At 37.4% G+C, this 12,106-nt stretch overlaps 1 protein-coding gene across 1 annotated transcript; it reads right to left on the reverse strand.

Annotated features, from left to right (window-relative positions):
* Window positions 1–5,333: 5,333 nt before the first annotated feature.
* LOC120436847 lies at window positions 5,334–9,247 on the reverse strand. Its single transcript, XM_039607694.1, has 10 exons — window positions 9,100–9,247; window positions 8,941–9,005; window positions 8,613–8,818; window positions 8,189–8,298; window positions 8,034–8,095; window positions 7,799–7,941; window positions 7,437–7,654; window positions 6,812–6,873; window positions 6,585–6,730; window positions 5,334–6,486 (listed from the first exon to the last, which is right to left on the reverse strand). Exons 5-10 carry the CDS (start codon window positions 8,051–8,053, stop codon window positions 6,401–6,403), a joined length of 675 nt encoding a protein of 224 aa, XP_039463628.1. The 5' UTR covers window positions 8,054–8,095; window positions 8,189–8,298; window positions 8,613–8,818; window positions 8,941–9,005; window positions 9,100–9,247; the 3' UTR covers window positions 5,334–6,400.
* Window positions 9,248–12,106: the final 2,859 nt, after the last annotated feature.

Here is a 12,106-nt window from a genome sequence, read left to right on the forward strand (position 1 = left end):
CCTCAGGTAGCCGACTGAATGCTGGACATTCGGAGACCTGTGTCTCTGAGTGGGAGACCAGAGATCACATTAACATGTGTATCTCTGTATTAACAAACATGCCATATTGGCCCAGTTTATTTTTCTTATCATTGTTGTGAGGAGACCACAAATAGCATTTGTATTTTCTGTATTTGGAGTTCTTGTTATGGATAAAAAGTGTCTTTTTTTTTTTTTGTTTCAAAATAGCTGATAACTATTCGCTGATAGCTGCCGACATCTGCGAACAAATATAATTCTATAAAGTGGTTCTATATAGTGTGTAACTGTTAATATAGAGCGTTATTAAATTTATTGCTAATGTAATCATATGGCACACTGACTTCTGAGGAAATTTTAAATGGCACTCGCCATCAGAAAGGTTGCCTACCCCTGCACTAGAGTTTGTTTTACAACAGGTGACAGAAGAAGATGTCCAGTCCATGGGGACCGCAAAGGCCGGAGATCATCGCCTTATTTGGAAGGAGATGCCAGAAAGGGGAACTTCTGTGTCTGCATTTATCTCTTAAAATTGATCATTGTCTGTAAAATAGGTAAATAATGTTCTTAAGATGCAAATTATGTACTTGTAAACGCAAGAGGGGGCGTTATAATACCCTGATGATATAAAAGCAATTTGAAGTGTATTTCTGACGGAGATCTACAGCTGATGTTTTGCAGTGTACATCTCCCCACACTGCGTGTGTTAATTAAAATCATTGTTTTGACCGAACTCTTCTGGACTTCGTTGGTTTGTTCTCATCCTCGATATTCTGAACGCGTGACAGTGGCAGGGTATGGAGTGACACGTCAGTGTCCAATGTAGTGGTTTATGTGCAAGTATACCATCACCACTGACACAAATACAAGAAAACAGCCTTTGAATAGCTATCCACTGTAGTGACCACTATGCGTGAAAGGGTTAAAGCAAAAAAGCTGAGCATCTGACTATAGGTCTGATGGTTCAATCCAAAGATGGGACTTGCTTTGCCAGTTTGCACTTTGCCTGTTGCCTAACGGTTTAACCTGACTTGTTAGAGCAGCCATCTGCAATTAATTCTTTTTCAATGAACCACATTAAAAACTGTGAGTTTGTGGAGTTCTGCACCAATAAGCTTAACTGAGGTCTGGTAAATATAAATTTTAACTAGTTCATTCATACACTCACCCGCCCTCCCCCATTCCAAACGCCTTCGTTGCTTGTTACTTATCCATTGTGGACGGCGGGTCTGCGTTCAGTGCCATTGTTCATGGCTGCAGGATAGGATGGCTGTTGTCTATACTGAATCATTCCTTACCATTACCCTCCCCCTGTTGCATGTCACATCCTTTTACATGGTGCAAGATGTGAACATTCATGTGCTTTTTGTGCTGAGGTGTTTTTTGTACTGTCCTCAAACCGCCCTCCCATAGGAACAGTTTGAGTAAAGTTCTTTTTTTTCTCCTCCTGTCCCTGATGTTGGGTATTTTCATTGTTTTTCTTACCGTCCTACCTCTCTCCGACCTGTCTTCCCAAAGTGAGGTTCTGTGTATGTTTGGTCAGTAGGGGTCCAAACTCATAGGACATCATGTCTCGCTCCATCCACCAATTTTGCACCACAGACTGTCCAGGAGTTGGCGGATACTTTAGTCCAGGTCTAGGAGGAGATCCGTCAGGAGACTACCCGTCACCTCATCAGAACCATGCCCAGGGGTTGTAGGGAGGTCATACAGGCACGTGGAGGCCACACACACTACTGAGCCTCATTTTGATGTGTTTTAAGGAAATTACACCAAAGTTGGATCTGCCAGTAGTGTGTTTTTCCACTTTAATTTTGAGTGTGACTCCAAATCCAGACTTCCATGGGTTGCTACATTTGATTTTCACTGATAATTTTTGTGTGATTTTGCTGTCAGCACATTCAACTATGTAAAGAACAAAGTATTTCATAAGAATATTTCATTTATTCAGATTTTGGATGTCTTATTTTTGTGTTCCCTTTATTTTTTTGAACAGTGTATATTATGTTTTTTTTTTTTTAATGTGACACATGTAATATGTAAAGAACATGATTTTTATAAAACTGTTTTGTATGCTTTGAAAGTATGTCAGATTTTCACAAAACATTTATTTGTATGTTAGAACGTTTTTCTTACACTGTGTGTAATTTTTATAGAAACCTTGTTCATTGTATCAATGTGTAATCATGTATCTTTGATAAATAAAATATTTAATCTTTTATTTGTGTACTTTGTTGTTATTGAATAAAAATGAGTCACATCAATAAATGTAAATCTGTTTTTTAACTTTGTAGACTCATTTACCCAGTCCAGTGAAAGCAGAAAAAAACAAGAATGAAAATGGCTTTAAAGATATTATGAACAAAATGTACTACATTTTAGGTACATTAACAGCTTCTAACTTCCATATTTCCCCACTCTGATTTCCTCCAGGACCCACACAGAAATCAATTCAGAGAGAAATCCAGTTCAGACAACACATACAACATTGACTGTGTTCAACCTTGCACAGTGTTGGAGGCCATAAGACCTTTAAATAAATATTAGAAGATGGTTATGGCAAGAGAGTACTATTCTGTCTTTTACATTGGTACAAAGGGAGGACAAGGGAGGACTAAATGCCCCCCCCCCCCCAAAAAAAAAGCTTTTTAAAAAAATTTCACTTTAAAACAGTTTAAGTGTCCCTGTGTTTACAGAGAGAAGGAGATAACTGTGGCAGAGGCTCTGAAAAGAGAGGTTGCTTCACTGATGACCTGGGCTACTTTGAGCTGGTTAACATCAATTTCATTAGCTGGGCCCACATCCTCATTTTAGGTTTGACAGCATGTTAGTAGGTAAAAGTGAATGCCTTGACATAGAATAGAATAGAATAGAATTCAACTTTATTGTCATTGCACATGCACAGGTACAGGGCAACGAAATGCAGTTTGCATCCATCCAGAAAGTGCTTTAGTCGTGATATAGATATATTACAATATAATTTAGCAAACATGAGCTGCGGTTTGGGGAAGGCCTTGGAGGGGATTGGCGATGGCTCCTGGGCCTGGCAGATCCCCATGCACTAAATAGAAATGAAGAAGTTAAAGAATTGAGAACAAGGAGGGAGGGACGGTGGGCACGTAAACGAGAATTAACAGCTTGTAGAACTGAGGGAACCTATATAGATGACAATCGGAAGAAGCGTGTTTGGAGGCGTGGTCCTGCTCCTGAAATTCCGATACATTATCTCCAAGACAAATGTAAGACTGAGTACACAGACATAATTGATAATCTGGAAAATAAGAAATTCTGGATATGTTTTCCACGGGGAGCAAATACGGAGAAAGAGCAGTTCAAAGAAATCATTAAAAGCCTCAGGAGCTTCCTGAGTTTACACTTCCTGTGTAATAAACCCTCAAGTCAGTTTGGACTGAGGACTTCCCGAGCTGTTGGTGAACATAAAAGTACACTCTTGACAAAATTACTTTTTATCTACCATCATGTATCATTTGCTTGAGTGTTACCCTAAAGTGTAAAACAGCTGGTTTATTACACAGGGACCAGAAGCTTGAATCACCCTTTACTGACACAGCCTCATGCACTCTTTAGATTTTTGAAGTGTTCTTTGTGTGTGTAATGGCTTAGTCTCTCAAATTCATCTGAGTTGTCACACTGATTTTAGACAGAAACAGTTGCTTGAAACCTGAGCTTACACAGGATGATTTTGGTTAGTAGCCCTGCCAGACTCTCCCTCCTTGGTCTTTTTGAACTTCTAATTTGCATTCTTGTAACAGAATATTGGTATTTGCTGAAGTGAACTGGCTTGTATATAAATTATAGCACATTGTTAGTAGACCACCTTGCGATTGCAACATCCCAATAATTTGTGTTACTTAGAAGTCTGCCCCAGTCCCATCTGTTTTTCCTCATATTTTTACGTTGTGATCCAGCACAACTCCTATCCTCCTCATTGTTAGGATTTCTATGACTGTAGTAAAATTCGCTCTATTCATCATTTATCCTAGCTGAGCTGAAATAAAAATTAATTTATGATAATCATAAAGGCTGCAATACAGCAAAGATCCCCAAAAGTTGATTCTGTTCAAGTGACTTCTTCAGTGTCAGCTGACTGCAGGTTTCCCTAATCTTGTAAACAGTACATTTGCATAATAACTATCACCACTGAATGAACAATGGGGTGGGAGGTCAGTTGATCATTAATATGCAATATTCTTTTTTTTGTGAAATTCATTTTCAAATTGAAATACTTATCGATGGATTAATAATTCATTTTGAAAAATGTATTTAAAAATTCTGTTTAAATAAAATGATAAAAACATTAATTTGAAAATGAATTTATGAATGCAGAATTTATTCTCTTGTGGTCCTCCATAATACCCACCTATTTCTCTCGCATACACATACACGTATCCAAATACATAGATGTGTGTGTATGTGCACACACATCTATGTATTTGTGTCTCTGTTGCTATGTGTGTATATGTATGTCTGTATATACATGCATTTAGATATTGTTGTAATTATCATTGATAAAGGAAATTCATGTGTATGTGTATTTATTCATATGTGTGTATGCAGGCATGTGTAGTCAAAGTAGCATAGGTGTTGAGGAATTGTTATTGCTAATTGTTTCCATTTTTATTTTGGAGTATTTTTTCTTTTTCTCATTGTTCCTTTTATTTATTATTATTAATAATAATAATACTAATATTATTGCGTATTGTTTAAAATGCATGTTTCAGTCCCACAAAGTACATTGGGATATCTCTGTCTGTGCTAACTAGGGTCACTGACTGACTTCTACCCACAACATTAATGATATACAATGACTATAGATTGTTCTCCGGGTACAATGTATAATCCGGCTTCCTCCCACCGTCCAAAGACATGCAGCTTGTGGGGATAGGTTAATTGGATAATCCAAATTGCCACTAGGTGTGAATGCGCGAGTGAGTGCGAATGGTTGTCTGTCCCTGTGTGTTGGCCCTGCGACAGACTGGTGACCTGTCCAGGGTGTACACTGCCTCTCGCCCTATGACAGCTGGGATAGGCTCCAGCGCCCCCCGCGACCCTGAAAAGGATAAGCGGAAGCGAATGGGTGGATGGATGGATGAATGATTATACAGTTATTACTAATTAGTTATTATTTAATTATGTCAATCACATACAACAAATAAACAGCCCCCCTTCCCATCGTCTGAAGGCTGTTTTTCATTATGATCATGCTCTGAGTCGGCTCCCTCAGATGAGGTTTGGGGGTAACTCAGAGCTGGTAAACCAGTCTAATAAAAATAATGATGGGCAATCACAATCTCCCTGCTTTTTACTAATATTGGCTTTTAATTACTTAATTTGATTTACAGTAAATAGTTATGTAACAATACACAAGAGATTTATATCCATCCATTCATTCATTCCATTTTACTTTCTCCTGTATGCATGCGTGTCTGTATATAATTGTGTGAGTGTATAGTTTTGCATCCATGTATGCACAGGTTCACATTTTTGTATATATGTGTGTGTTTTCCGTTTTCCTTCCTTGCTGTATGTCCTTGTCCCATGCTGATGTTGTTTTATAAAAAATGAAATTTGAGTGTTTAGTGCCAGCTTAGTGTTTGAGCCCTGGAGATATTGTGAGAAAATTCAGATGAAAATTCAGCTGTGTTTGTTGATAATTTGTAATTTGATTCAAACTCAGCCCAACATCAATGTTTGTTTTAAACTATATATAGGTCTAATACAGCTGTGAAAATAACATCTCACTTAGTCACAACCTCACTGAACTCACTGAATATACCGAAAAGACAGTATGTTGGTTAAAAAAATAAGACATGTAGAGGTTGTTTTTTAGACTGAATTCAATCTTATTTCACCATAAACTAACCAGTTCCAATGTAATGTGTGAACCTAAACCTAAAAGATAATTATTAGAATTAGATTTTGTTTTATGTGGATCAAAAATCTATGAAGGAACCTTAAGAAGTGCCATAGTATTCTCTAATCAATTTTCCTGAGAATTGCTAATTAAAGTAGTATGCTTTAAAAAATAAGAGAATTATTGTTTGGCGATAATAAGGATAGTTCTTTAAATAATTTTAAATGTTTGTATCAGGATCACTTAGACTAATATTTTTTGCCATAATTATCCAATACAATACAAACAGAATAAATACAATAATAGAATACATAACATATAATTAATTAATTAATGATTAATTAGTAATTAATAACACAGGTTCATTTCAATTTTAGTTCTAAATCACAGTATGATTCCTCTTCATCAGAAGCTCCTCATGGATTTTCAGTTGGAATAAAGTCTTCTTTATACCCAGTCACAGGAGACATTTCCTCAAGTTATTTCACAAGAACATCAGCTCAGATGTTATTGCTGGCCTGACAGGAACCATGACAGCAACAACATACAGGATGCAGTGAGGAGACTGATCTTGTGGCTCACTCCATGTGACGCTTTTAAAAATGTTAAGAAAAGAAAAAAGGCATTCCTTTCAGAAACTGTTCTTAATATATATCATATCTTTAATGTGACTGTATTAAATATATCTTACGTGTGCCGTCCACAAGAATGGAACTGGTTTCAATGTCGAAGGGTGTTATCTTTGCTGCATCGATCAAAACTTGTGCAATCTGATTTGCATTAGGGACCAGTGACAATGCAAATCCAATGTCCATGTTATTGATAATTGAGCCATTACTGCAAAAGGAATAACCCCAAACTTAGTTTTATTTTATTTTGTCTAAATATTCGTGAAATTCTATACCATAAACAATTTACCTGAATGCAGTCACATTGATGAAGCGGAATGAAGGAAATCTTGCCTGGTAGAAAGGTTCAAGCTGCAGAAACATGAATAAACACAGTGTAAGTATGTATGGTTTGCGGTTTCCGACTGTGCTTCTTTACTTGCATGTCATTTGTGATACATTATTTGCACTATGTAATATCATAGTGCAAAAAAGTTAATAGTTAATATATTTTTTTCTGTTCATCCAGCTGCCCATTTTTTGAAAATCTAGCGCATGATGATTATGTCACAGGTCACCTTTAGAGTTTATCTTTTTTTTTTTTTTAAACACTTACAAAAGCATGGCATCCAGTTGGAAAAATAGATACCTCAGGATTATTTACTGTGGAGTTTTAGTTCAGTTTAGGTCATGGTTTTTGGCTTATAGTTTACTGCATATAATCTATATGATTTTTCTTGATCTCAGTCTGTATAATCTTCTTAAATTGTTGACTTTAGGAGGGGAATCATAAATGTATGGATAGAAAAAGATGGCCATACATTTTTTAATGGTATACTACCAAAATACTGTTATATGACAATATAAGTATATACTCTGCAATTATTCACAATACATACACTTAAGTATTATTCAACTGAAAGAAGAAAACTTACTGATGTCTTTATCAGTGAAGCTCGTTTTTGAAAAGCTGTGGATGATGAAGTCAGCAAGTCAGTTGTAAATATCCCATTAACAGATCTGAACTGAACCGCCAGTGTTCTTACTGGCTCAGCAGTTGTAGTTGTTACAGCTGTAGTGGTTGTAGGAGTCGTTGCAGTTGTATTTGCTGCAGTAGTAGTGGTAGTAGGAGTCGCTGTATTTGTGACTGTAACTGTAGTCATCATTTGGTGTTGTAGCGTTCACAGTTGTAGTTGAAGCCACGGTAAATGCCAAAAAAAGGAAACAAAATGTTGCTTTAACAAACAGTTCTGAGATATTATGAATTTAAAATATGATAATACTAAATATTGCTTACCTGGATCACTGACAACAACATTGGTAATGTTGAAGGCTGTTATGTTTGGAGCTGCATTGATCAAAACATTTGCAATGTCAGTGTCATTTGGCGCTGATGTAGATGCAAACCGAATATAGATGTCAGTGATGATGGATCCATTTCTGCAAAATGAATAAACCAAATATTGTTTTACTTGCATGAATTCATTATGTATTATATATTATATGTAATCATCAAGCTAAAAATAAATTACCGGAATTCAGCCACGTTCATTGAGAGGTATGAAGAAAATGTTTTATTGTAGATAGGTTCAAGCTGCAGAAACACACACAATCAAAGATCTGTGAGTCCATATGCTTAAGTGAATGCATGCATTTAACCACTGTTTGACTTCAAGAGAAAACTTACTGTTGTCACTATCAGTGATGATCTATTTCTAAATGCTGGAGATGATGAGTTCAGCAAGTCAGCTGTAAATGTCTCTCCAACAGATGTGAACTGCAACAGCTTTGTAAAAACTGGCTCAGCAGTGGTAGTTGTTTCAGGTGTAGAAAACAAAGAGGAAGAAAAAAAGCAGTTGAAAACAAAGTAATTTTCATAAACACACAATTTTGTTTTTATACATGGTAGATCTCATTTAAAGGAGTCTCTCTGCTGTTTAGCACATTACATAATTATGTTGGTTTTATCTGAGAGAATAATTAAATAAATAACTAGAAAGATGTTCATGCCCCAAACAATAATTAATTCTATATGATATTAAATATGAATAGGTATATTGCCTAAAAATAAACCGCTTCCAGAGTGGCATGTGGGACTTCTGTTTACTCACTGTTTACTTGGGTTGCTATGACGGATGTGTTATCAATACTGAGGTTGAAAGTGTTGTTGGGGTTAGACACCGCATTGACTAAGGTTTGTTGAACATCTTTAGCCTCTGGGATTTGTGCAGGTGTTATTGTGCTGTTAAACACAACCTGCACTTCTGCTTCAATATTATTTCCAGTAGTAGATGCTCGTGTTCTCGTCCCAGCTTTTCTAAAGAAAAAAAAAAGAAAAAACTCAATTCTTAATTAAATATGTTAAATTAACATTAGTTATTTGCAAATACTGATAATTAGATTAGTCTTGCTATGAATGAACAAAAGTAAAAATCTTACCTGAATGCTATGACAATTACACGGCTGAAAAGTAAACCATATTGACGTCTATAGATGAATTCATACTGTGCGGAGCAAAGTAGAAGTTAATTAATTAATTCAAATGTAGCTGTAATCAGCTGGAATTTTAACAATATTCCATCTTAGTATTTTACTCACCACTACTACCACTTGCTCCTCAAGTGCCTTAAATTGTGGGCTGTTTTTATCTTCCAGTTCAGCCACAAAGGGTTTAACCAAAACTGCTGCAACAACAACAATTGGTGCGCGAACTACTGCCACTGCTGTTGTTGTTGTTGCTGTTGTTGTTGTTGATGATGATGTTGTTGTTGCTGCTGCTGTTGTTGTTGAACCAGTTGCTGTTGTTGCCGCAGTTGAACCGGGCGTTGTTGTTGAAGCTGTTGTAGACGCAGTAGTTGTATTTGTTACAGGTGTGGTGCTTATAAGATTTGCTGTGGTTGCGTTTGTAGGGGTAGTGATCATTGGTGTTGTAGTGTTCACAGGTGTAGTTGAAGCTGTTGTAGACGCAGTAGTTGTATTTGTTACAGGTGTGGTGCTTATAAGATTTGCTGTGGTTGAGTTTGTAGGGGTAGTGATCATTGGTGTTGTAGTGTTCACAGGTGTAGTTGAAGCTGTTGTAGACGCAGTAGTTGTATTTGTTACAGGTGTGGTGCTTGTAAGATTTGCTGTGGTTGAGTTTGTAGGGGTAGTGATCATTGGTGTTGTAGCGTTCACAGGTGTAGTTGAAGCTGTTGTAGACGCAGTAGTTGTATTTGTTACAGGTGTGGTGCTTGTAAGATTTGCTGTGGTTGAGTTTGTAGGGGTAGTGATCATTGGTGTTGTAGTGTTCACAGGTGTAGTTGAAGCTGCTGTAGACACTGTAGTTGTATTTGTTCCTGGTGTGATGTTTGTAAGATTTGCTGTGGTTGCATTTGATGCTGTAGTGCTCGCAGTTGCGTTCACAGCTGTAGTTGAAGCTGTTGTAGACACTGTAGTTGTATTTGTTACAGGTGTGGTGTTTGTAAGATTTGCTGTGGTTGAGTTTGTAGGGGTAGTGATCATTGGTGTTGTAGTGTTCACAGGTGTAGTTGAAGCTGCTGTAGACACTGTAGTTGTATGTGTTGAATGTGTGGTGTTTGTAAGATTTGCTGTGGTTGCATTTGTAGGTGTAGTCATCATTGGTGCTGTAGTATTCGCAGTTGTAGTTGAAGCTGTTGTAAGCAACGTAGTTGTATTTGTTCCTGGTGTGATGTTTGTAATATTTGCTGTGGTTGCATTTGTAGCTGCAGTCATCACTGGTGCTGTAGTGCTCGCAGTTGTAATTGAAGCCACTGTAAATGCCAGCAATCAAAACAAGGTGCTGCTTCAACAAACAGTTCAGATATATTATGAATATAAAACATGATCATATTAAATATTGCTTACCTGGGTCACTGACAACAACATTGGTAATGGTGAAAGCTGTTATGTTTGGAGCTGCATTGATCAAAACATTTGCAATGTCAGTGTTATTTGGCGCTGATGTAGATGCAAACCGAATGTCAATGTTACTGATGATGGATCCATTTCTGCAAAATCAATAAACCAAATATTGTTTTATTCGCATTAATTCATTATGCATTATATATTATATGTAATCATCAAACAAAAAATAAATTACCGGAATCCAGCCACGTTCATTGAGAGGTATGAAGAAAATGTTTTATTGTAGATAGGTTCAAGCTGCAGAAACACACACAATCAAAGATCTGTGAGTCCATATGCTTAAGTGAATGCATGCATTTAACCACTGTTTGACTTCAAGAGAGAAAACTTACTGTTGTCACTATCAGTGATGCTCTATTTATAAATGCTTGAGATGATGAGTTCAGCAAGTCAGCTGTAAATGTCTCTCCAACAGATGTGAACTGCAACAGCTTTGTAAAAACTGGCTCAGCAGTGGTAGTTGTTTCAGGTGTAGAAAACAAAGAGGAAGAAAAAAAGCAGTTGAAAACAAATCATTCAAATCAATCTTGTTTAAAGGAGAGTGACTTCCAGAGTGGCATGTGTGACCGCTGTTTACTTACTGTTTACTTGGGTTGCTACGACAGATGCTTTATCAAAAGTGAGATTGAAAGTGTTGTTGGGATTAGACACCGCTGTGACTAAGGTTTGTTGAACATCTTTAGCCTCTGGGATTTCTGCAGGTGTTATCGTGTTGTTAAACACAACCTCCACTTCTGCTTCAGTACTAGGATCTGTCCGTGTTCTGGTCCCAGCTTGTCTACATAAAAGAAAGAAAAAAAATGCAACTCCTAATTAAATATGTTAAATTAACATAAATTTTTTGTCATTATAATAAGATTAATATTGCTACAAATGAACAAAAGTAAATATCTTACCTAAATGCTATGACAATTACACGACTGAAAAGTAAACCATATCGAGCTCTATAGATGACTTCATACTATGTGGAGCAAAGTAAAAATAAATTAATTCAAATTTAGTTGTAATCAGCTGGAATTTTAACAGCACTTAAAATTAATCTCAGTATTTTACTCACCACTAACACCACGTCTGCCATAAGTGCCTTAAATTCTGGACTGGTTCTATTTTGAGTTGAGGCACAAAGGGTCTAACCAAAACTGCTGAAAGGACAACAACTGGTGCACGAACTACTGCCACTGCTGTAGTTGTTGTTGTGATGGTGGTTGATGGGGCAGTGGTGGTTGTTGTTGGAGGAGTGGTGGTGATGGTGGTTTGTTTAACAGTAGTGGTTGTTGGTGTTGCAGTGGTAGTTGTTATCGTAGGAGCCGTGGTTGTGGTTGGTGTTGCAGTGGTGGTTGTTGTCAGAGGAGCCATGGTGGAGGTGGTAGGAGGGGCAGTGGTGGTTGTTGGAGCTGCAGTGGTGGTTGTTGGAGCTGCAGTTGTGGTTGATGGAGGTGCAGTGGTACTTGTTGGAGCTGCAATCGTGGTTGTTGGAGGCGCAGTCGTTGTTGTTGACGATGCCGTGGTGGTTGTAGGAGGTGCAGTTGTAGTTGTTGGTGCAGCTGTCATGGTTGTCGGTGCGGCTGTCGTGGTTGTTGGAGCTGCGGTCGTGGTTGTTGGAGCTGCAGTCGTGGTTGGTGGTCCGGCTTTCGTGGTTGTTGGAGCTGCAGTTGTGGTTGTTGGCGCGGCTGTTGTTGTT

Source organism: Oreochromis aureus, unplaced genomic scaffold (assembly GCF_013358895.1).
Source record: "Oreochromis aureus strain Israel breed Guangdong unplaced genomic scaffold, ZZ_aureus HiC_scaffold_25, whole genome shotgun sequence".
Taxonomy (NCBI): Eukaryota; Metazoa; Chordata; class Actinopteri; order Cichliformes; family Cichlidae; genus Oreochromis; species Oreochromis aureus.